Source organism: Phodopus roborovskii, unplaced genomic scaffold, assembly GCF_943737965.1.
Source record: "Phodopus roborovskii unplaced genomic scaffold, PHOROB, whole genome shotgun sequence".
Taxonomy (NCBI): Eukaryota; Metazoa; Chordata; class Mammalia; order Rodentia; family Cricetidae; genus Phodopus; species Phodopus roborovskii.
The window spans coordinates 3,091,072-3,117,053 of NW_026126444.1; the positions used below are offsets into that span (position 1 = coordinate 3,091,072).

Genomic DNA, 25,982 nt, shown 5'->3' on the forward strand with positions numbered 1-25,982 from the left:
GACAGGGCCACTGCTGCCCTCCCATCTGTAGCTGCAAGGATGTGAGATGACAGCCCCCAGCATCACAGTGGATCAGAAATCAGAGAGCTTGAACTAGTACCACAAAATGCATACAGTCATCAAGGTCTGCCCCCAGTAGCCCAGTTCCGCTAGCCAACCTACATGTCCTAAAGAATACAGACCCTTGGCCAGAAGGATGGCTCGGGTACGAGCAGTGTACTGCTTTTACAGAGGACCCAAGTTTAGTTCATATTGGGAGGCCCACACCTGCCTCTAGCTCCAGCACCAGGGGATCTGACATCCTTTTCTGGTCTTCTCAGGCACCTGCCCTCATAGGTGCACATACTACATACATACCCACACATGTACATGTAATTACAATAATAAAATACATCTTTAAAAACAAAACAAAAAAGAAGGAGGAGGATGAGGAGGAGGAGAAGACAAAGAATCCCAAATCTCCAAAGCAGCCTTACCAGTTGCAGACAAAGTATTGGATCACATCAATATGGGGAGGACAGTTAGACTTAAACCATAAGGGATGCCTAATCTGTATTTGCGATATTTTCCTCTTTCTAGATAATAGGATGTTTACAATACAAATCAAGTAAAAGAATTTGAACCTGGTGCTCTGGGTCAGTTTTCAGTCATCTCTCCCTTTTCCCTTTACTCTTGCTAGGCATTGATTGTTTGAAACTTTAAAACTAACAAACAAAAAACAAAAAGACCTCTTCAAGGGAGGGTATCAAGGAAGGGTAGGATATAATAGGATGTAATATAGAAAGGAAAAAAATAACAGAAAATTCATGAGCTCTCCTGTATCCTTTGAACAACACTCAGAAATAGAAACGGTCCAAACTTGAGAAACCTTCTTGAACTGCCCTCTCACCAAGAAAAGGGCTGCACTCTAACCATTAGAGCATCTGTCATTTCTGAACTTGGTCTAGGTTTCCTGGTCCCTGAGTTTTCCATGGCACTGCAAGAACAATTTCAGACTGTATGGTGATGGCCTTTTCGCCTCAATACAGACCATCCTTTAAAATACAGCCACAGGACTGACTACAGACCTGAAAGTAATTTGAAAAATGGAGGTGGCCAGGGTAGGGACAGAAAGAGTACAGCTGTGTTTGTTATACACAACCTTGAAATTGATGGCTGCTTAAGTACAATTTTAATGTTTGATTCCCAACCTTCAGTAGATCTGCAAATTTGCCCAAGAGACATAAAGCCCAAAATGTGTGAGGAGATCCCCTAAGAAAAAACCCAGAGGTCAAACACTGCTTATGTTTGTTTTTCATGGTGCTGGCGAATAATACCATACTTGGCCATAGGAATATGAATGAGATAGAGAGAATAGGGAGTCCAACAGTGACAAATAGACCATCTATAGCAAGAGGAGTGGAATAACATCAGAATAGTTATAGTTCCTCAAATTATTAAATAATTTCAAACTCCTCTTCTGCAGTTTACTTGTTTATATAAGAAAACATTTTCTTTTTCTATTTAGAAGCAGTCTTATTTTACATATCAAACCCTCTTCTCTCTCCCTGGCATCCTTGGATACCCCCCACTGAGTCCCCCAACCCACCCACCCCCACTCCCCTAGAGTAGTGAGGCCTTCCATGGAGGATCATCAAAGTCTGTCACATTATTTGGGGGAGGGCCTAGGCCCTCCGTGTATCTGGCTTGAAAAAGTATCCCTTCATAGGGAATGCACTCCCAAAGTCCATTTGTGCACTACAGATAAATACTGGTTCCACTGTCAGAGGTCTCATGGACTGCCCAGGCCTCCTAACTGGCACCTATAGTCAGAGGGCCTGTTTCAGTCCAATGCTGGTTCCCTGGCTTTACGACTGGGGTCCATGTGCTCTCACTAGGTCAGGTCAGCTGCTTCTGTGGGTTTCTCCAGCACAGTCTTGACTGTTTTGCTCATCCCCCTCCCTCTCAACAACTGGATTCCAGGCGTATGGTTCAGTGTTTAGCTGTGGTTGTCTGCTTCTGCTTCCATCAGCTACTGGATGAAGGCTCTAGGATGGCAATTAAGGTAGTCATCAATCTCATTATAGGGGAAGGGCATCAAAGGTGGGCTCTCCACTACTGCCTAGATTCTTAGTTGCAGTCAACTTTGTGGATCTCTGAATATGTCCCTAGTGCCAGATTTCTCTTTAAACCTATACTGGCTCCCTCTGTTTAAGTATCTCTTTTCTTATATGAACATAAATTACAAAATGAAGACTTTGATGTTCATTTTATTGCCTAAGAAACAGATCTCACTGTGCTTTGGACTGATGACCTAGGAGGTATTTCAATTTGTGGCTACCCACTAATACAATAGGATTTACTATGGAACTATGTCCAAGTTCATTACTGCAGAGGATGGAGTTAGTCTGACTTTTATTGTTGATTGCAGCTGCTGGGATTGTTGTTGATGGTAGTTAAATGGTTGGAATTTTTCTCAGCCCATCTTCACCTTTCACATTTAGAACTGAAAACAAATACAGATGGGTAAAAGTACATGAGCTTCATTGCTGGTAAAGTGTATTGAAAACCAAAGCTTTCTAGTCCAACTAACAAGGAGACTAACATAAATTCCATTTTTCATTCTTACCTTTCCTACATTTCACATTTCACATTTTAATGTTTAGGTAGAGAAATCCTGACCTGGTGAACTTTGAACTCTTTCCCCTCTTATAGGTAGGGTAGCCAAGAGAATGGTGGTCCAGCAGGGCTAAGACAAACATATTACCGATAACTTCATTTGCCTGATCTCACCAGAAAAGTTACTTGCTCACTCACTCACTCAATAAATACTTATTGAGTATTTAGCCTGTACCAGGGTACATCTGGAGATAGACGCAGACAAGCAAATACATAGTCAGCCTGCAGTAATGAACAAAGCAAAGCCAGAACTTACTATGTTTCTGTCTCAGGGAGAGGGACAGTCAACATACAAATAAATAAAAGAACCCATAGCTGTTAAGTGATGTCAAGTATTTTGATGAAACATAGAGTGAGAGGGAATGAAGAGTACTATGATAACTAGACATCTCAATGTGAACCAACAAACATGAATGGCATTTAGAGCCTCCTTTGGGAGTAGAGGAAAAGTGAAAGGAGGAGTTGAAGATGTCTGTCAATACTGCAAAAGGAGGCTGAGTCTTACCTCTTGGGGAGAACCTAGGAGTGTGTAATGGACCAGTTTTGCTGTAATCTCCACTCATTATCTTCTCTTAGCACTCTGCACTTAATGATGAAGCCCGCTTTGGAGAGAACAACTACTTATTAGCAATTTTATATTCATGGAGCTACTTGCGTGGCCAATAGTACCCATCATGTGCCACCGAATGGAGCCCCTAGAAAGTCCTGGATGACGATATAGGGAATCAATTATGTTCAGTGTCATGATGAACTGTGCAAGAAGAGCTGGCTCACTTAGTCACTACCTCACTTTCTGCTTAGCTGTGTTGTGCACAATAGATCAACAAGGGTTTTGCAATAAGCCTAAATGACAATCCACACAGTGCAATAACAGCCAGAAGAAAAGGAAAAGCTGTAAGTCAGAACACAATAAACCCAACCCTGGTCATTCTTCCAAGAAGAATTCTATAAATCAAAACAGGAGAGATAATCTAGATTTCCTATTTTTCCATTTTTATTGTCCTAATCTTCATCCAAAAGGCACTCATTTCAAATCCAAGGGCACAATCAAGTCATTAGAATACTTTTCTTATATGAGTGATACTAAAATGATCCAAGTCCAAGTCTCTCAAGCATCTCTCCAATGCTCAGACGTAGTAGGCCCCGTGTGGTACTAGTTACAGTGACTCAACTCAAGAACGGCAGCGCCAATCCCTTCCTGCACTATTCCAGGCAGGCGCTACAAATGGGATCAGCTGTGTGGCATGTTCTAGGTCTCATTACTATTACCAGAAAACAAGAAGGGTACGTGTGACTCAACTCAAGAACGGCAGCGCCAATCCCTTCCTGCACTATTCCAGGCAGGCGCTACAAATGGGATCAGCTGTGTGGCATGTTCTAGGTCTCATTACTATTACCAGAAAACAAGAAGGGTACGTGGATGACTCCTGCTAAGATGCATGTCAGCCTGGGTCTGGCCATCAAAAGCACACAGCCAGTGAACTCAGATTAAGTTGGGAAAACAAGAATCCAAGAAGATCACTTGGATCATATAGCCCTTAAGCCTCCTTCAGCCTGGAACAGATTTCTTCCCTCCTGCTATTTATTGGTTGAAGCAACTAAATAATTTACCATTTTAAGTTTCCTGTATTCTGGGTTTGACAAACATTGTCTCCAGGGCATTGTTTACTGTGTTCCTGAACTCTGATTTTTTGTTGCATATTTAATTAGACCCCAGGATTTTCTAAAGCCAGGATATTACTGTTGCTGTCATTATTTTTTAAGACATCATCTCATGTAGTTCAGGAAGGTCTCAAACTCCCATGTAGCTGAGGATGACTTTGAACTCCAAATCTTCCTGCCTCCACCTTCCCAGTGCTGGGATTACAGACATGGGCTACTACAACATCTGGTTTTTATGGTTCTGAAGACTGAACCCAGGGCTTTGTATAGCCTAGGCAATCCCTCTACCAAGTGAACTACACATCTAGCCCTCAATTTTGGTTTTAAAAAGCATGTTAAATATTCAATAAACTTTAAAAAAAATATTTATTAATCATTGTTGTGGTTAACATGACACTTTTATTACTTTTCTGTTCTCCTGGCTTTTGGGTACAACATTTACATATTTAAAATGGACCATTAGAGTTTTGCAATGAGCCCAAATGATGTTATGAATAATGCATGTTCTCAATATGAAGATAGGAAGTCAAGTTAATTTAATTTTCACCAAAGACCCAGTTGTCAAGAAAGATTACATTTTTATACCTTGAATTATGTAACCTTATAAAGAATTTATTAAAAATCAGAAATATTCCTGACAAGCTCAAGCCTTGCTATGATTATTCTGTTTATTTCTTGCCTCAAACTCCATGAATTTCAGTGAACTAGGAGAACTAAGTTTCAAAGTGTTGTTCTAATTGGGATTTAGAATTCCTGTCATGCTCTAGGCTTATGCCCTAGAAAATAACAGAAGAGAGCATAAAATTTGCTGACAATATAATATGAAAACAAAAAGATTTCATAATAGCTTAAAAGAACATTGATTTAACACCAGAAGACTAGAGACCAAGCTTATTACCATCACTGTTATTACTCTGGGGAAGAAAATTGAATTAATGGGAATTCAGTTTATAAAGAAGAGTAGAAATCTAGTCGATCTTGAAAATAGTGCTCTCCAATTCATTCTGAATTCCCACCTCTCTTTAATTCAAGGTAAAACTGTTAACTCTGAATGACTGATTTTTTTCATTGGTGAAGATCTGTAGAGTTAAGGAATGCAAATGACTCATTTTCCTCCTCACATTAATTTAAAATATTCCTTTCCTTTTTCCCAGTATATCATTGCATTCTCTGAAATGTATGATATATTTGAATTTGTTCTCCCTACTATGATAAGTTGAAAGTATAAAACATTAATCATTTCTTTAATTCACTAAAATAGTGTCCTGTCCTCATTTTGATCCTGAATGTTTCTGGGCACTTAATCCAGGAATGAACAAAATAGGCTGAGACAATCTCATGTGGGAGCCGAAGAATAGATAAATAGGAACTAAGGGAATAGCAGATAGCAGTGTGTAATGTCATAAAATAGAATGACAAAGTTGAGTGGGAGTTTTACTATGTGTTGGATAATTACAGTCTATGAAAATGCCATTTAACACGAGACCTGAGTTACACATAGAAGGAACCCATCACATGAAGACATGAGCATGAATGTTCTAGACTGAGAAACAGCAAAGACAAGCTTCTGTGTCAGAAATAAGCTCAGTGTGGCCTGGGATGGTGAGAAATGAAAGATCATAGACCAAAGAGCATGGAGAGGAAGCATAGCAACGCAGAAGGATTGATTGCACCCAGGAGCACACAACATGACTGCAGTTTTCAAAGTCCAATCTTGCTTAGCTATTTCATAAAGAACGTCACTCATGCCCTTTGTCTTCCTAACAGTTTTTGCAAGAATCCTGCGTGCTCCTGAGTCCCACAATGTCACCTTTGGTTCCTTTGTAACCCTACGCTGCACAGCAATAGGCATTCCTGTCCCCACCATCAGCTGGATTGAAAACGGAAATGCTGTGAGTGCCTTGTGCTTGGGATCATTGGGGGAGGGGGGGAGGCGACCCACTGGTGATGAATTTCTGAACACAGCATGTACCTATAGTGTGTGGTAATTTGAATGAAAATGGCTCCCCTGTGTTTGGTGGGACTGTTTGAGAAGGATTAGGAAGCTTGGCTTTTTGAGGGAATGTGTCACTGAGGGAGGGTTTGATGTTTCAAAAAGCTATTCCCTCTGTCACTTTCTTTGTCTCTAACTTGTGGGGGGAAAAAAGATGTCATTTTCCAGCTATTGCTACCATCATACCTTTGCTCCACCATCACGGACTTTACCCCACTGAAACCATAAGCCCCAAGTTAAATGTTATCCTTTATAATTTGACTTTGTCATAGTATTTTTTATCACAGCAATAGAAAAGTAACTGCAATGTAATGTTACCATTCCCATCTATGCCACTGGCCCTACTTGTATGAGTGTTTAAAGTCATCTTTAGTCTCAGGAACCACTGGTCTTGAACCCTGGGAGTTTATGTCTGTCCCTGTATCATGCAAAAAGTATAATACTTGTGTGTACAAGAGAAAGGTTTACAAGTTCTTCCCACAACTGAAATAATTTTCATAGAATGTACCATGAAAAGACTGGTGGAGATCAGTTTAATGGAAAACAATCCAGAATTAAAATGCATCTATACCAGTTCAATACATTTTCTTCATTTGTAATAGTGATAATAATAACTAATGTGATAAATGATTATTTTGAGCCAGGCCCTCTTCTAAGCACTTTACTTACAAGCGCTCAATTCACTTGATGCTGAGCATCAAGTACTATTCTAAGGCCCCGTGGAAATAAGAGCAAGCAAAATGGGAGACCATCCATGGTATCAAATAGCTTCCATTCTGGTGGGAAAGAACAGAGAATAAAATCAGAGAGAAAATGTATATTTATGTGGATTGGTCAGCTATGGAAAAAAAAAAAGATAAACAGAAAACTGGAAATGAAGCAGAAAGCTGGATGTTAGGAGAAAGATTCCAGTTCCGATAGTGTGGTTGCATCTAAATGAGACAAAGACAACTGGGCAGAGGTCTGGATATGAAGACAGGGGAGGCTATATGGAGAGCTGCTGGAAGATTAGTGGACAAAGTCTCTGAGACGAGGGTGTAGACATGTCTGTTGGAGGAGTCTCAAAGAGGTCAGTGTGGCTATAGATGAGTGAATGTATAGATAAGAGGTGCAGTGGCCATTGTGAGTCAGAAAGGCCTGCAGAAGTCCCTGAAGTGACTTGTGCTTCGCTTTGTCTGGAGAGAGACTAGGTTGCAAGTCTGTTCCTATTGTCTATTGACTTATCTTCTTGGTTGTGCAGTGCTCCCTTGTGTGTCTAGTTACTTTTGATTAACCACCACTCGCTGTATTGGAAAGATGTTCTACTTTGAGGGCTGGAGGGTGGTACGTTCCTTGGTAAATAATTTTTGCTTAATTCTGTCAGGATCTAAGGGTTACCTTCAATCTTGGACCACTTAATGTTTGAACCTGCTTGGATATACCTGGTGACTATAGCTTAGATGTAATACTTCAGGTGGACCATTTCACTTACAGCTCACACTGACACGATCCTGATACTTAATGTTCTGAGATCTTTCTTTATTGTACGTAATTATTCTCCATACTTTATGATTGCTGCATTTTAATTTCTCTTCTCACTTCTTAAAGGCAAAATAAAATTCAAACTTTCTGAGGTTGGGAAGTATCTCGGAGGAAGATATTTTTGTATATGTTAAATTTCTTTCTAGAATTTAAATTTCTTTTCAATATGAAGGTTCATCATCTATAACAGCTAGTTTATTGGTATCTAGAAAAGGAAATTAATCAGGACTATTACTGTCATGTTTTTAAACACTGCTTTGCAGTCAGACTGTTCTTCTGGGCTACCAGGTCATAAATCATGACATGAGACTTATTATTAATTATGAAAGCTTGGTCTTAGCTTAGGCTTTCTCCACTAGCTCTTATAACCTAAATTAACCCGTTTCTATTCATCTATGTGTTTCCATGTGGCTTGTGGGTTTTACCAGTCCTCCAGCTTGTCTGTTCCCTCCACAGCTCGCTGGCAACTGCGCCTTCTTCCCAGAGTTATTTCTCTGCTCTCAAGACCTGCCTATACCTCTTCCTGCCTAGCTATTGGCCATTCAGCTCTTTATTAAACCAGTCACAGCAACACATCTTCATACAGTGTAAAGGAATATTCCACAAAGTTGCCTGTTGTATATTTGTGTTTGATGTGAAAATACTTTTTACTTTACTTTAGTTTGTTTTCTGTTGCTGTGATAAAAAACAAAACAAAACAAAACAAAACAAAACAAAACACAAAACAAAACAAAAAAAAAAAAAAAAAAAAAAAAAAAAACAGTGACCAAAAGCAACTTGAGGAAGAAAGGTTTTATTTAAGCTGACAGCTTAGAGTCCATCAAAGAAAGTCAAGGCAGGGACTCAAGCAGAAACATGGAGGCAGGAACTGAAGCAAAGACAACTAAGGGGTGCTGCTTACTGGCTTACTCTTTATGGCTTGCTCAGTCTGCTTTCTTATACACCCCTGTACCACCTGCCTAGGGATGGTTACATATTAACCATTCATCAAGAAAATACACCCCCCCACACACACACACAGACTTGACTATATAGGCCAGTGATGTTAGAGCCTTGAGGTTCCGTCTCTCCAGATGACTCTAGCTCTTATCAAATTGCTAAACAAAAGACAAACCTAACTAGCACAGTTTATGAAGTAAAGCAACATATTTTCACTGTTTGGGCATAGATGTAATTTCAATCAATATAATTCTCCGTCAATTGTATCAACTATTGGAGAAGCTGGCATTCTCACAGTAAATGGCTGATCCCTTGTGTTGTACCACCCCTTCACTCCCTACAGCATCACTTTTTGTTTTTGTCTCACTGTGCTGTTTCATCTTGCTCTATTTTCTGTTCTGGTTTATTATATCTATTTTCTAAACCGGGAGCAGCCTGTTCTTTCAGTGAGCTATCATTGACCTGTTCCAAGGTCAATGTTAGGCCAGCCTTACTCAATCACCTGGCAAGCTTGAATACTTTTCTATGGTGCAGAGTCTGAAGAGGGTACAATGCAAATTGCTCAAATTCTGAGGCGTTTTCTCTGCAATACCTTGGAAGACAGTTTCTCTCTCCTCTACTATTCTCTCTATTCAAACTTCCAGTCAACAGATTCCTCTCTGTGATAGATAATAGAGTCAACTGGACTAGATTTAGAATCACCCAGCAGAGTAAGGAAGCATCAGAGTATTAGCTAAGGGTGTTGCACAGAAGGTGTGTGTGATGCAGGATGGTTTGTTACTTTAACCTGGTAAAGTAACATGGTAACAAGCCTACAACACTACAAAAAGGAGAGACTGTTCCCCATCTTCCACACAAACAAAAACATTGGACAGTCAGAGAAAAAGAGTAGAAGAAAGTCCAACAATGTTCTCCAACTTGATAAAGACACATCTCCTTTCTTCCCATGGAAATGTTACTTTTTTTTCCATGAAAATCTGTAGTCAAATAAACTTGGGCATGATAAGTATTATTTATTTTCTATTACAATATTGAATATAGTAATTTGATGGGGATAGAGGAGAGTTTACTGTTTTAAAAAATATTTTCTCTTATTTTTTGAGCACTGGCTGTCCTGGAGCTCACTATGTTGACCTGGCTGTCCCAGAAATCACAGGTATCTGCCTGCCTCTGTTGACCAAGTATTAGGGTAAAAAAGCATGTGCCACCATGCCTGGAAGCTTACTATTTTAAAAAGAAAGTTTTTGAATATTATAGAACCATATTCATTGAAAGTTATCCTAATAATAACTGTTATATAGACATTTAACTAAATTTTAGAAAAACTGTCCTCCTCTCTTGCTTTGTCCAATACATATAATTCCTAATACTTTGTAAATGTTGACAACATTTTGTTAAAAGAATTTCGTAAAATAAATAGGAAGTACATATATTTTGAAGATCATGCTTTTTGATATTCTTGTAGATAACCATGTTGTACCTATATTTTTAATAAGGCATGATTTTAGTTTCAAGCATGTGAACTTTGGAGTCGTTTTATATTATTAGCTGGTAAAACAAAATAATTACATATGGTAAGTCTTATGTGGAAATATTCAATGGCTAGCTTGAAAGAGGACAATATTTATGTCTATGATAATAAAACATGGAAATGCCTCTCAGCTCAGTATCTGTTTTCTTTTTTGTGAATCACAACAAACAATATCCATTATAGCAACATCAGGACAACAGACCTTATTAGCACATACCTTGCTACATTATTAGCACATACCTTGCTACATGATGTGTTCCCAGCTAGGTGGAAGTATTGAAATGTGGGGCCACTGAAGCCAGAACACTTTTCAAGGTTTTTCTGTGTTCAGGTGAAGTCATGATGGTACCAGACTATTTGTGGCTGTAGATAGAGTATCTTAAGATGACACAGTGAATGAATTAGTGACACACACAGACATTGTGCATTATACATTATCTCAGGTGTTGTTATGTCTGATAGAAATTTCTATTTTTCTGCTTCTAAGACTTACTTTAGTTTTAATTATGTGAATGTGTGTGTGTGTGTGTGTGTGTGTGTGTGTGTGTGTGTGTGTACTTGTGGGTTTGTGTATGTATGAGCGCAAGTGCCCAGGAGTTCAGCGTCAGATTCTCTGGAGCTGGAGTTACAAGCAGCTGCCCATTGTGATGTGGGTGCTGAGATCCAAACTCGGGTCCTCTGCAAGAACAGTATATACTTTAACCACTGTAGCCCCTAAATATTTATTATTTTTTGTAATATATTTAAGGTATAAGAGTGGTATTTTGTATGCAATATACTCAGTGAAGTAATTACTGAAGTTAAGAAGATTAACAGATCCATCTGCCTCCTTACAAAAGTCATCACTGTCAGAAAGGAAATATGTTCTAGCCAGAGAAGAGAACTTATTCTGGCTTCTTTAGTTAAGTGACTCTGAGAGACTTGGCAAAAACATCCTCACTGTAAATGCCAGATATAATCACCAGAGTTAAGTCCCTTCGACTTGCTTAACCTGGGATATTGATTCTAGGACCCTCCATGGGTAACAAAAACCTGGGATGCTCGAGTCCCTTAAGTCCAATGGTGCAGTATTTGCATACTCTTCTCTATACTTTAAATCATCTCTTGGTACAAATGCTATGGAAACAACTGTTACAGTATTTTGTTCAGGGAATAATGACAGGTTAAAAATATCTCATATGTGTTTGATATAAATATAAGTTGAAAATATTTTCAATACAAAATTAGTCAAATCCATACTGGCCACAGACAAACTTGCAGGGCCACTGTCTTTAAGCATACCTTGGTAAAAGGTCACAGCAATAATCTAAACTCATCCCTTTGATCTTCTAAAACCAGCAAGGGGGCAAAGTGATCCAAATAGAGGGCAGAGGGTTGCTTTTATTTTTAGATCATCAAAAATACTAAACTGTTAGTCAGGGTGAGCTATGAAGAAAGAAAAACAAATTCGCACTATGACTAACAAGGCCTGCTGCGCATGAGTCACTGAGGGAATGAAATGAGGCCTCTGAACACAGGAGGAAAAGGGCTTAGAAACCACACCATCCTTGACTGGGGAGCTTGGATGGCCCAGCCTGGACACTGAACTATTTCAGCACTTGGATGGAGCCCCCTGGAGAGGTCAGGAAGCTTGCAGGGCTCTTCTCCTTTCTGTGGGGCATGTTTTCAGTGACCTCATGACCCTGGGGAGGTGTTGAGGAATGGCATGCTTAGGTGTGAACAGGAAACAGTGGGCAGGCTAGGCCACATTGGGGGGCTGCTCTTAAGTTGCTGCACTCCACAGCTTTTCTTCTCAAAGGAGGGAACCGGCTTGGCAAAGAAGGGAAGCAACAGCCCCACCGCTTCACTTCTATAAACTGGAAAGAGATGATCCCCATGCATAAGATACAAAACGCAAGCACACCAAGCACGCTGACTGACCATGGAAGTTTAGACCTCAGTCTGTTTCTTGTTGGTGTTTTGGAGTAAAATCAGGGAGAGTTTTGAGTTTAAAGATGTGCAGCTGCTTAAACCTAACATGGAAACTTGTATCTATAAGATGTTGGGCTTCTGAGAAATATAACAAAAAACTCAGCAGAAATTCCTGCATGCCTATTGATGTGGGGAGGGGCAGGAGAGTGAGCCTCAAAGTGTCAATTATCTAGGCTTCTCCAGCTCTGGAATTACAAGTACACATCAGTTTTGTATATGCATGTGTGCATGTGTGTGAATTCTGGAAACCAAACTCAGGTTATGCTAGTAAACCAAACTCTTTGCTGGTTGTACTCTCTTGCTAGTATGGACACAATGCCCTCTTAAAGATTTTTAAGATATTTCTCTCTGCTTCCTCTGTTTCCCATAGAGACCAGGCTACTTATGTGGGGGGTGCCATAATGTTTGATCTGACCTGGAAAGTTTTCCCAGGAATTAAGACTACTAATGATAGTAGAGGGTAACATGACAAAGAAGATAAATGAAAAAAGTTGTATTGCCTAATTGCTATGGAAAGTGTCTAGTGCCGGAGATAGCTAGCCCTTAGGCAGTTAGGAAGAATGTTGGTCGTAGTCTGGGGAAGAGGTGCAGCTGAAAAGTGCACAAACAGGAAGACATGAGTTTGGATCCTCAGAACGCCCAGAAAAGTTGGAAGCGAAAGTGTTTATCTGTAATCCCAGAGCTGGTACTTCAGAGGTGGGAGGCAGAGATAGTCTCCAGGAACTGCCATATGCAGGAGGCATGAAACTCTGCCTCAAACAATATAAAAATAAGGCTAGACATCCAAAGTTTTTCTCCTACCTCCACACATGCACTGTGGCACCCTACCCTTGCACATACACACACACACACACACACACACACACACACACACACACACACACACAGTGAGAGAGAGAGAGAGACAGAGACAGAGACAAAGACAAAGACAGATATATTAGAAAGTTTGTCACATCTCAGAGTTTCCCTCTCTCTCATTTGTCTGAGAAGACTTGCATGTGAAATAGTTAGATAACTCTCTTCAATTTCCCACTCTTAGCCACATTCATACCAATGGATTTATTCCAAGGAAGCCAAGCTCATGTTGATATGGTCTCAACATCCAATCCTCCAAAATAGCATTGAATAATTCTTTAATTTTGCTCAATCACTTGAATTTCCTACAGACTTGTATTATTTCTTTCTCACCTACATTATGGGGATTAATGAGTAATATTGAAAATGTGTCATAGTACTTACAAAAACAGAAGAAAATAATTGCCATTTCAAAATAAGCCACCATCTTTACAATGGCATTTGTTAGTTGATTTGTTAAGATTGTAGTGTTCATTTTCTGTTGTTGTGATAAAAATATCTGAGAAAAAGAACCTCACAAGGAAGACAGACTCATTTTGGCTCATGGGCTATAGTCCCTTGGCCTCCTCTCTTGGATGTAATTCAACATAATAATGTATCTGGCCGTAGGAGTGTGTGGATGAGGCTGCTCTCCTTAGTTGTGAAGTAGAGAAGAAAGGAGGTCCAGGGTTCAACATCCCATTCAAGGCCACATGCTTGATGATACAGCTTCCTAATGCTTCTGTAACTCCTCAACCTTACCAAGACTGCCAATCACCCCTTTCATGCATGAGGCTTTGAAAATATTCAAGAGCCATGCTACTGTACTTGCTTGATGACAATTCATTTGCCTTCTCTTCAAGGACTAGGGAAAATAATGGTTAAAAAACCCTAGGTTTGGTGTCAGACCAACAGGGGGTACAGTTCTAACTCTCAACTGAAAAGAAAATGTGGACAGTCTTGGGCCAGTGAGATGATAGTTCAGAAGGGGAAAGTGCCTGCCAGCTGCCAGCTCAATTCTTGAGTTCAGTAACCTGAGTTCAATCCTTGAGAGCTACATTGTGGAGAGAGCTAACTCCCACCCTCTCACCCATGCCATGGCATGAGTGTGCCCACACACTTATGCAAAATAAATAAATTAAATGTAATTTAAATTAAAAAGAAAATGTGGGCAGTCTTAACTGTATAGTTGGAAGGATGACTAGTGAATAAGCATTTGTATAGTTAATCTTGTTGATTGCATGCTAATATATTGATATTCTGGCTCTTTGAGGACATTTGACATCTGGATTAAGGGTCCAGCATTGTTTGTATGAGTGTCTTGGCTCCACAAACAACTTTTAATACTACACATCTATCAACCTGATGTCCATTTTTAGAGAAGTGGTCAGATGTTATGAAGTCTAAAACCTCTTAACTTATCTTCTCCTAGCTGCAGAACAGGATAAATCTTAGAGCACCTATAAAGAGTATCATTGGAGCTCATATTAGTTATCTGTTGCTATCTCACAAACCAGGTCAAAGTCAAGTGGATTAAAACAATAACTGCTAGTGGTCACACATCTGTAGTTCAACTGGATGGTTATACTGATTTGAGCCAGCATTGCCAAACTCTAGGCTAGTCTGACTATTATGACTAGCAGCTGGGGTGGGTCCTGGTTAGTTCAGAATAGCTTTCCTCATGTTTGGTGATTTGGAGCTTTTATTGGGAGACTGATGTATTTCATCCTCCAGTGTACTAATGTTTCTATTGCTGTGAAGAGACATCATTACCACAGTGACTCTTCTAAAGGACAATATTTAACTGGGGCTTGCTTACTGGTTCAGAGGTTTAGTGCTTTACCATCATAGTAGGAAGTACGGAGGAGTTTAGGCAGACATGATGCTGGAGGAGGCAAAAGTTCTACATTTGGATTGGTAGGCAGCAGGAAGAGGAAGAGAATCTGGGCCTGGCTTGAGAATCTGAAACCTCAAAAGGCCAGGGACAGGGAACTTGTGTCTGAGTTTACAGCTCTCTCCTAATGCCTGCTGATCATAACTTAAATGCTTTATCCTTTAAGACAACCAATGCGGTATATCAGAAAAGGGTACTCTAGTTCTACCTTTTGTTTTTCCCACCCCCATCAGGTTTCCTCAGGGTCCATCCAGGAGAGTGTGAAAGACCGGGTGATTGACTCAAGACTCCAGCTCTTTATCACCAAGCCAGGACTCTACACATGCATAGCTACCAATAAGCATGGAGAGAAATTCAGCACGGCAAAGGCAGCGGCCACTGTCAGTATAGTAGGTAGGTGCTGCATGTTTCCATTGCTCCAGGAGAGGGGGCAGCTGACATTCCACAACATCTGGAATAGAGACAGCCTCTTTTACCACCCCAGTCCCTTTGAGGCTATTTCCTTGTTCATTTTGACACTGTTGAGTGATGGCGACATAGATTTTTAACTTTCTTGTGCCAAGAATCAAATCTCAGCATTCTTGCTAAAATGATGGTTACCAATTTATAGGACCTTGTTTTTTCTCTTTCCTTTTTCTCCTTCTCTTTTTCTTCCCTCTCCCTGTCTTCTCCCTGTCCCTATCCATAAGTGCTCTCCCTGCCTTTGTTCTGTCTCCCTCCTTTCCTCTCCCCCTCCCTTCCTTGCCCCCTTCTCCCTTTCTAGTTCCTTCCTGCCTACCTTCCTTTCCTCCCTTCTCCCTTTTAACACTTCCTCCCCCACCCCCATCTGCGTTAAGCAAACTTCCCAATGCTCTCAGAAAGTCAGAAAGGCAGGAGATATTTAACATGGCTGAGCCAATTTCCATATGGTCATTTCTTGAAGGCATTTTTTTGCTGTGCGTGTGTGTGTGTGTGTGTGTGTGTTCGTGTGTTCATTTCCCTGTGTTATCTAAGTGACAGCAGGATTTGTAGGCATTTTCTTGGGAAACAGCTGACTCGTGGGTTTTTAGGTTATCTACATTGTGTTATGAAGGGTTATTTTTAAAAGTTAAATATCCAAACAGCTTCTAGGCACATTTGTGGAATTCCTAGAGATGGAAATAATCCTTGTATCAGGAAATACCAGGCATGTTAGACTCATAGCAGGCCTACTGTTCAAGGACCAGTGAAGAGGTGTTTGGCCTGACATGTAAGGCCAGCACCGGAGGACTCAGGGCCAGCCCCTGGAGCTTGCTGTTTCTTATTACAGTCCATTCCTTTGATCTTCCCTGATGGAGAACTTTCCAACAGTGTCTATGATTTTAATGTGAAATGAATAGAGGCCAAAAAGTGTAAGTACCAGTAGACAAGACTGGACCTTGGGGACATGCTCACAAAGGCAAGAAATATGTTCCCCCTACCATCTCCTCAGAGGATCTGTCTATCTATACCGTCTTAGGTCACTGCATCAGTTAAAGGATACCATTTCATCCAGGCAATGACAAGATGTCAAAAAGCAAATTAAATTCATTATGCTAAAAGAATAATAAAATGATTATCACTTATACTGCACTCTGCTGTTTATAACTGACTTTATATGCATTTGTTAAGTATGATGACGGTGGCCCATTCTGTGGAGCAGAATAAAAACAAAAACTGATTAACAATGGATCTTGCTTTCCAAGGACTGCCTTTGGGAAAGAAGTTTGTCAGCCATGTGCATGCTGGCACAGACTCTGTCCTGTCCCACAAATACTGACTACACAACAGGAAGGCAAGAGAGCTCAAGGGGAGAGAAACCATTTGGATGGACATGACTGTGAGATGGATAGACTGTAAGTGTGTCCAGAAGGTGACTAGTCATTGTGCTGGACACCAGAGAAGGTAGACTGTAGCAAGACAGATTTGAAATGTGAAGTGCAGCCAGCTTATGAAGAGTCTGGATTGGGTCAGTCCAGTCCTCCATAAGTGGTGAGTCATTTCTTCATTGTAGAGGAAGGAGCAAGTGACATGGGAAGATATACACTCTTCAGCAAATCAACACATAGGAAATAGCATGAGGTTGGTGGGCATGCCCAGCTGGAGCCTAGAGACATCACATCTAGGACTAACAGGAGGGACTACCAGGATAAAACTGAGGTTTGCAAGTGCTCAAATGTGACACTAGAGTGGAAGAATTCGTTAATATTCTCTTAAGATTTCAATATGCTATGTGGAAAGGATGAGCACATTTACATAGGGATAGTGCAGGCATATAAACTGACATGACTTAGTTTAGCTTGTTCCTCTACTAAAACATAAGACAAATGTCAGTGTAGCCACGATTCAGAGAGTCTCATTTCTGCAAGTTCTTGGCTTCTTAGTGATAATTCCTTGCAAGAGTTCTCCCTTCTTCCTTTTTCCATCTCTCCCCTAGATGGCAAAAGGGAAACGGATTTATACTTCAGTGGTGTCCTCCAATCCCTTGGATCTAGAGAAGTCTGGAGCTGGAGAATTTATGATTCCATCTGTTATCTGGGTTAGAACCCAAATGGCCTCCCTAGATTTGCTGCCTTTGGATTCCTTCTAGAGTCACAGCTAAGCCGAATCCATCATCAAGTCCCTACATAGAGTCTGCTCTGTATCCTTAACAGTGAAGTCACCCTGTGTATCTCCACTGAGAAACAAAGGCAGACCAGCTGACTCTACTCATCTGCCTGTGTCCTCCATGGACTGAAACCACTTCTGCATCTCCTGCAAGGTGTACAAAATCAAAGCACAATTTAGACTTTGTCATCCAGTCTGCTGCCCGTGCACCCAATTCATGCTATTCTACCCACTGTAGTGCTGTCACCCCATGTCAGGGTATGAGCAGGAGACCCTTGTACTGTGCTTTGCTTTTAGAATTCCAAATGAGAAGTTGAAAATCTCAAATCTCTCTCTCTCTCTCTCCCTCTCTCTCCTTCCTCCCTCTCTTCCTTTCCCCCTCCCCTCTCCTCTCCCTGTCAGCATTTATCTTAATGACTGTTTTGTCTGGTATATAGAAATTAGGGTCTACAGTCTACAGAACCTTACATTCATATTCTTCACTTCTTTACCTCCCTCTTGTCCACAGCAGACCAGCTGGGGGAACTCCCCGCCCCCAATGTGGTAATCTTTAATCTTTAGAGCCCGTCCATCATAGATACCAAGATGGCTGTAGAGACAGCACTGTCAGCAACAGGGAAAGAACCTAGGAAGACAACTATTTCTACCCCCCCTCCCCACACACACAAAGCACATTCATCTCATGTCACGATCTTGCAGAAACCATAAAGACCGCTGAGCACAACTGGCACATATCTTACAGCGCAGCAGCATCTCTCCATCCCTTTGTTATCAGGACCCTCAACACTGTGATGGACAATAAGACATCCATGATCCCTTGAATGAGCACTGTCCTGGATCAGCCAGAGACCATCAGAATAATTACAGTGGCACACAGCTGTATTTCCCATTTTCAGTGTCATTAGTAAGTCCTTGTTCTAGTTACATTTCTATTCATGTGACAAATACCCTGGCAAAAACAATGTAGGAGAGATAAAGTTATTCCCTCTGATACTGATGGAAGTCAAGGCAAGAGTTTAAAGACAAGCCTGCCTGCTTTTCTACACAACATTATCTCTGACCAGGAACTTACTTCATGGCCAGGAAGGATAGCAGAGGCCATGAAGGATAATGCTTTCTAGCTGGGTCTTTAGCCAGCATATACTCAGTTGGCTTTTTTATACAGCCCAGGAACATCTACCTAGGAATGATGCTGCCTACAGTGGGCTTGTCCCTCTTATATAAATTAACAATAAGACAATCTCCCATAGCCCAGTCTGCTCTAGGGTTGGTGCTGCCTACAGTGGACTGGTCCCTCCTATGTAAATTAACAATAAGACATCTCCCACAGCCCAGTCTGCTCTAGGCAAGTCCACTACCAGGGTTTTCCTCTCAGATTAGTCTAGGCTTGTCAAGTTGATAGTTAAAGCTGACCAAGATGGTCTTTTATATCAAACAGTGAGTTCCAAAGTTCTGAGCACACTTATTCTCAGAACACTGGGATGAGCCTGTGGTTACCTCTTCCTCCTTTTACCATTCCATGCTTCATAAAAAAACAAGTAGAGAGTATCTTTCTCTACAATGTGCCCTGGCATTTTGTTGTAACATTATGAGGATTTTATAGTGACAAAAAGTGCCTTGTATTGTTACAAGCTGTTTCCCGCCAGCCTGGTCCCTCAGCTGTGTCAGCCCCAAATAACACACAGAGGTTCTATTAGTTATAAAGCTGTTGGCCAATTACTAGCATTTTTATTGGCTAGTTCTGTCTTAAATATTAACTCATTTCTATCAATTTAAGTATTTCCATGTGGTCTTGGCTTACTGGGAATTCCGGCCCTGTATCACTTTTGCCTGCTACATCTCTGCAGAGAAGAGAGCGGGTTCCTGTTTGTCCCTGCTTATGTTCAGATTCTGTCCAGCTACATCACTTCCTGCTTGTCTGTACAGACCTCCAGACCTCTATGGTTAGCTAATGGCAGTATCTGCCATGCTTCGTCACTTCCTGCCTGGCTACTCACCCAATAAGACAGAAGAACATTCCCCATCATTGTATTTGCTCTTACCAAAAGGGGAAAGGATAAATGAGCTTCAGCTGGTAGCCACACTCGATTGTTATTCAATTGTTAGCAGTGTTCTGCAGTGGGACATACAAGGCACTGTCAGGAAGCTTCCTGGCATTACAAATGATGTATGTTTCAGAAGCAGACCAATATTTTACTGATTTTTTTTCATATAATTTTAAAAAAAATTGGAAAGTTCAGAAATTGAAAACACATCTAGTTGGGGGAAATAAAGTAATTTATTATGAAGTATAAGTATTATGAAGTATAAGATTTATGGACTCCATCCCTGGTTCCTTAATCATTCAGAACAGAAAAGAACAGAAAAAACTAAAGAGGGGAGAGTGAGAGAGGAGGGAGCAGGAAGAGGAAGGAGAGAAGGAGAGGGATGAAGAGAGGGAGATGTGAAGAGGCACTTCTGTACCTTTAGGCCAGAAACACATGGTCACTCAGTGAGCCCCTCAGGGCCCTCAACTCTCTTATAGTCACCCTTGAATTGTCATCGCTTCTCTTTGCTCACTTGTCCTCCACTTGGAAGTGGCTTCTCTCCTCTCAGATGCTCAGTCCTCTTTGGCATTTGCTCAAGCCAGGAAGATCCCAGAGAAATTTAGAAGAAGGCATCTTGTATACATGGCCTCAGCTCCCTCACGGGCCAGTGTCTCCCCGCTCAGCTGCTCTTAGGATCTGCCTCTCTTCTTCCTCATCAGAGCGATTTCCTATTGTCCCCTTCCATGTGCTTCTGCCTGGATAGTGGAGAAGTGAGACCCATATGTGATTTTCTTTCATTAATGAATCCAAGTCTAAATCCCAGTTCTTAGGTCAAAACTTGTGGAAAGGATTAGCAACATCTCTCTCCCTCTTTTTAAATTCCCTTTTCCATGTATCATGTATTATTTTCCTGCATGTGTGTGGGTGCAAAAATGGTGACTTGAAGTTGATGTTAGAATCTACCCTCATTGTACCTCCATTGTATGCATTGAAGCAGGGTCTCTCAATCAAACCCAGAATACACCAATTTAGCCAGTCTTGCTAGCCAACTTGCTTTGAGGATCCCTTGTCTCTGCCTTCTGAGACTGGGATCACAGGAAGCCACCATACCCAATGGGCATTTTTGTTGATGTCTAGGGCTCCAAACCCCCTCCACCTTTGCTCAGCTGAGCCATCCCCTGAGACAGAAGCATCTCTTAAATAAAAATGAGAATCCATCAGCCTGTCCTGCCTAACTTGATAAAATACTTAGTAGATTCTATTTTTCAGAATATAAATTAAGTCAGAGATATTTCTGCAGTAATTATCCAGTGACTCCCCTGGTGGGATGGGTTTCACAAATCTTACACAGCCCTTAACACTTCTTTCATGATCACTTGGGAGCCTGTCAGTTCCCATTACTGAATGTAGTTCGGGATGTGTCCTGAAGGAATACAGCTCCCCTTAGCATGAGAGGGATGTAGACTTCTATCTCTCAGGTTAGCAATCCATTGAGAAGGAGAGGAGTTTGGAGATCTCTCTCTCTCTCTCTCTCTCTCTCTCTCTCTCTCTCTCTGTGTGTGTGTGTGTGTGTGAGAGAGAGAGAGAGAGAGAGAGAGCTCTGTGTGTGTGTGTGTGAGAGAGAGAGAGAGAGAGAGAGTTTATTGTGAATTTTACAACAGATTGACTGGCTCATAAATTAAAGATGAAACAGCAAGGTGCCAAGATGACATGTGTAAACAGCCTACTGAAATGTGCAACCAGTGTATTAAAATCTAGACATGCCATGCACACAGAGAAAACTGTGTTGCTTTTCTCCAGTCACTGGGGACCAAGTATTGATGCTTTCTAAAATCTTCTTTTCCCTTAGGAAATACAATTCATTCCAAGCTTTGAAGCAGATTCTATAACTCTTGGGTGATGTTTAAGAGTGGAATACAACACCTACTCTAGTTTAACCTCCAGCCTTATTACCCTCTTTGAAATTCTTCTGCTTCATCCCACCCATTAATAAACAACCATTCATTCAGGAACTTGGGGAACAGATGAAATATGGCCTGCTGCTGTTGTAAAACTAACTCCTCTTCTTCCTCTGTGCTAGCTCCATTATATCAAAGGAGAAGAGGCCTTCTAGAGGAAAGAGCAAAAGGCTTTCCTGAACAGATGCTCAGTCCTCTCCATGCTGCCTGCTGAAGTTTAACGGACGAATAACAATACAACTAATGATTAGAAACCATATCCCAGTGCCAGTAATACCTATTAATATCTACCATCTATCATTCATTTCTATCTATCTATCATCTATCTATCTACCTATCTCTTCTATTTTACTATCTGCCTATCTACCTTATCAACTGCAAAATTTTCTTTCATGTGTGACTGGCAGTGCTCATGGCAGCCACCATCTGGAAAAATTACAGCTCCTGGGAACAGGACTGTCTCAATCTCCCCGAAGTCCACCTGTTAGTGTAGTCTCTAACTTCCCAGAAGAAGCAGAGAATGTCTCAGAAGCTTTAGTTTTAGTGATTAAACTTTAAGATGAGCATATGCTGACTTTCTTCTGTTCTTTTTCTTTGTCTGTGGTTTCCTATGGACACTTCTTTCCTGTTACCAGAGTGGAGGTAAGAATCCATTATTATTCCAATGTTTCATGTCACTTGTAGTGTTTATTAGACACACCAATGCTTTGTCTACTAAGCACTGTAAACTTTTTGAACATTTCTAATGTCTAACGCTGTTTAATATTTTTGTAAGAAAAAGAAAATGAAGAGAACAGTAGTAATGTCTACTGAATATTTATGTGTGTCAGGTGTTCTACATAAGTTATTTGTATCCTCAAGACATCCCTGTCACATACCATGATTGTCTGTATTTCCAGAAGGGAAACTGAGAAAGTCTTTGCACTGGAATCTCAGGTAGAAATAAGGCAGTTCAAAACATAACTCAAGACTGACTGGAAACTCAGGTAGAAATAAGGCAGTTCAAAACACAACTCAAGACTGACCCCAAACTCTCCTTGTATTTTTCCAAGAGATAAAAAAAAATCATACAGAAGCTTTTATCTATAGTGTTTTATATTAAATTGACTTTCATAAAACTCTACGTGGTAACCTGGCATAGAAGTTCATTGCTCTAATCCCAGCACTCCAACAGCTGTGTCAGAAGGATCAGACGTTTAAGACCAGACATAGTGTATTTGAGGCTAGCCTGGGCTACATAGCAAATCTGAGGCCAGTCTGTACTACATGACCCTTTATCTCAAGCAAATGAAAAAAAGAAAAATCAAACAATTCACTAGGTATGGTGGTGTCTACTTGCCAGACACAGAATGCTAAAGCAGAGGAGCAGAGTTCAAAAACCAGCCTTGGCTTAATGAAACCCTGTCTCAGAAAACCAAAAAAGAAAAAAGAAAAAAAAAAAGCTTTAAAAATTTCATGATGTGGCATAAGTACGAAGGATTAATCCGTAATACCAATACTGACCACTGCAGTTAGTGTTCTAATTTCAACATTGCAGAGACTTTAGGGAGAGGTGTTTTTGTTTATACTTTTCCATACAAGGAACCGGATGCAGCAAGGGTTGCCAAGCTACACAGATCACAGAGTGCTAGGCCTCCATTGACAATTGTGCAGACAGACTCCAGAACACAGACTGTCACAACCACTGGTCAGTGCCTTACCAAGAAGACCAGAAACTGAGAAGAATATAAAACTCTAGACACTGATTTCAGTTCCATGGAGTAAAATAACTCAATACACAATAAAGCCTGGTTCCTTCTAAATCTCATCTCTGGATATATAGCTGTGACATTCTATTGTGAGGTACACTGCTACTTATTAAGTGCTACTCACAGTTCTTAGAAGCAGTGTACTGCCTCTTCAGAACTTGACAGTGAATTGCAGCAACCACTGAAGGGCCATATGATGTAAGTATGGTATGAGTTGAACTACAAGCCATTTGATGATGAAGACACACATGTCACCTTTTGTTCCCAGACTGTTAGCATAACTGCTCTTGGTGCCACTTTTAAAAGCAAGTACTCTGTTCCTGGAAATATATTAGAAATGGAGGCACAAAACCAGTTTTACTGTCCCATGTCCATGGAGGATTTATATTTTCTTGCACATGAAGATTAATTGTAAGAGTGTAATACTGGAATCATAAATTTAAAGAATAGACACAGATCATCTCCATGCAAGTGAATTCAAATAAAGAAGTTTAAGCATATTAGTAGATGCTCCAATGCTAGTCAAAGAATAATTTCTAACTGGATGTGGTAAAAATGCAGGTCATGCCAAACCTCAGAAGGCTGAGACTGAAGATTGTGAAGTTTTGAGGCTTGTATAGGCAACAAAGTGAGACCTTGTCTCAAAAAATAAAGAGAACCAGCCTATCCACTTTTTTCTTGGGATAATGTAATACTCTCAAACTCTGCTGATACTGAGAAAAAAAAATCACTGGTTTTATAGTTTTCAACTTTGAAATTTTTATTAAGGTGATTGTATCTATAGATAAAAAAATCCACTTTTAGAAATCTATTTTAAGGAAATAATAAGACTAATGAACACTAGTCACAATTGCTTACACTCACAGATATAACATAAAAACATTGTATGTAGCTACTGATAAAGGACATTGATTAGAAGCTCTGTTTTGTAAGGTACATACAGAGGTTTATAGTATGCTATGAGACAAAACTGCAAGATGAAAAGATATATTTATAGTTCAATTTTGATAGTTCTATATATAAAGAACATAATCTATTTTGCACAAATATGTAATATATAAAATATCTGTCTATAGGACTAATATAATTCATTTTTAGTTGTAAGTATATTTATTTTTTCTTTGAGAATGTCATATGGTATATTTTTTATTATATTCGTTCCCTGTTTCCCAACTCCTCTTAGATCTTATCCCTCCTTACCCACCCAACCTCACGTTCTTTCTCTGTCTTAGCTTCTGGAAAAGACGAAATCAATTCTCTCAATTTTTTTTAAAATAAGAAGTGTTTCTTCTTTGTACTCTCATACATTTTGTATAGAAAATAGCTCTTAGTTTTTTCTCACAGGAAGCACGAGAGGTCATGTCCTCCTCACTGAGGACATTGTGCTTGGCAGTTCAGCAAAGTGACATTTGATCAGTATGCTACAGCGGAGGTTGGCTAACATTTTCTATAAAGGGTCAGATATTAATATATTCACTCAGTGAGCCATACAGACATGATTAAAACTGCTCAGTCTGCTGGCTTACCCCAAAACAGCCATGAAAAGTATATAAACAGACATAATTGATTCTTTTAAAATAAAACCTCATTTGTGGACATACATTTGACACTCATGCAGTTTTCATGCATCATTAAATAGTCTTCTTTTAAGTTTTTACAACAACTTAAAATATAGATACCATCCTTAGCTCTCAGGAGAAAATAAAAAGTCTGTAAAACAAAAGCATAAGCTTTAAAATATTAAGGATTTGAATTCAGTCACACACAGGTTAAAGAGAACTTTCATAGGCCATGTTGACTGGTGTGAAAGAATGATGTATAGCATTCTTTTAAAAAAAAATCACAAAAATAAAATTTAACTGTTCTCACCACAAATGGTAATATGCATCTGAGATAATACATATATCTTTTTAATTCAACTTAGCCATTCTGTGATATATGCAAATTTCAAAGCATCATTTCATACATGCTGTACAAAACTTCTGTCAATTGTTAATTAAAAAGAAAATTTTTCTTAAAAAGACTGAAAAAAATGTAACTTATGTGGCACTTTGAAAAAAACAGTGTCCCTCATGGTACATATATGTGAATATTTAAATTGGCTTTGAGTTATATAACTATGAGTAGCCATAATTGACCACATTCCAAGGTTTTAAAATATTATCAAAAATCATTAGGCCCTTTTAAAATCTGGGTATATATTTTAAGAATTGAGTCTGACAGGTCTTGAGTTGTATTTGCTGGCCTCTGCCAATGAATCCCGTACAGCCAACAGACAGCTGCTTTGATGACAGAGACTGGCTCAGAACTTTGGCCGTCACCTTTGTAGAGGAAATACAGCAGTTGCTATGTAAGGGAAGATCCGAGGAGAGGGAGAGCTATCGAGTGTACCTCCACTACAGTAGGGGATATCATAAACCAAACAGGACATAGCTGGCCCTCTGCATATGCCTTTGGACAGAGTTCAAAGGGAAAAGATGGTGCCTCCTTCATAGAAATGGGAAGGTAGTATTTCAAAATATATTCAGATTTGTTTTAGTAAAGAGAAAAGGAAGGAAGAATCTCATGAATGCTCCATTTGACTTCAGGGCCATCCTTCTAAGAGAGGATGAATGGGATCTAATACCCGTTCTTGCCACTCC

The 25,982-nt window shown here is 40.1% G+C and overlaps 1 protein-coding gene across 1 annotated transcript in view; it reads left to right on the forward strand.

Moving 5' to 3' along the window:
• Musk (muscle associated receptor tyrosine kinase) overlaps nt 1-25,982 on the forward strand; it is a 90,849-nt gene that overhangs the window by 42,996 nt on the left and 21,871 nt on the right. The window contains exons 6-8 of the mRNA XM_051187821.1: nt 6,088-6,212; nt 15,237-15,396; nt 22,228-22,234. Coding sequence (XP_051043778.1) covers nt 6,088-6,212; nt 15,237-15,396; nt 22,228-22,234 — 292 coding nt within the window. The remainder of the gene's footprint in view (nt 1-6,087; nt 6,213-15,236; nt 15,397-22,227; nt 22,235-25,982) is intronic.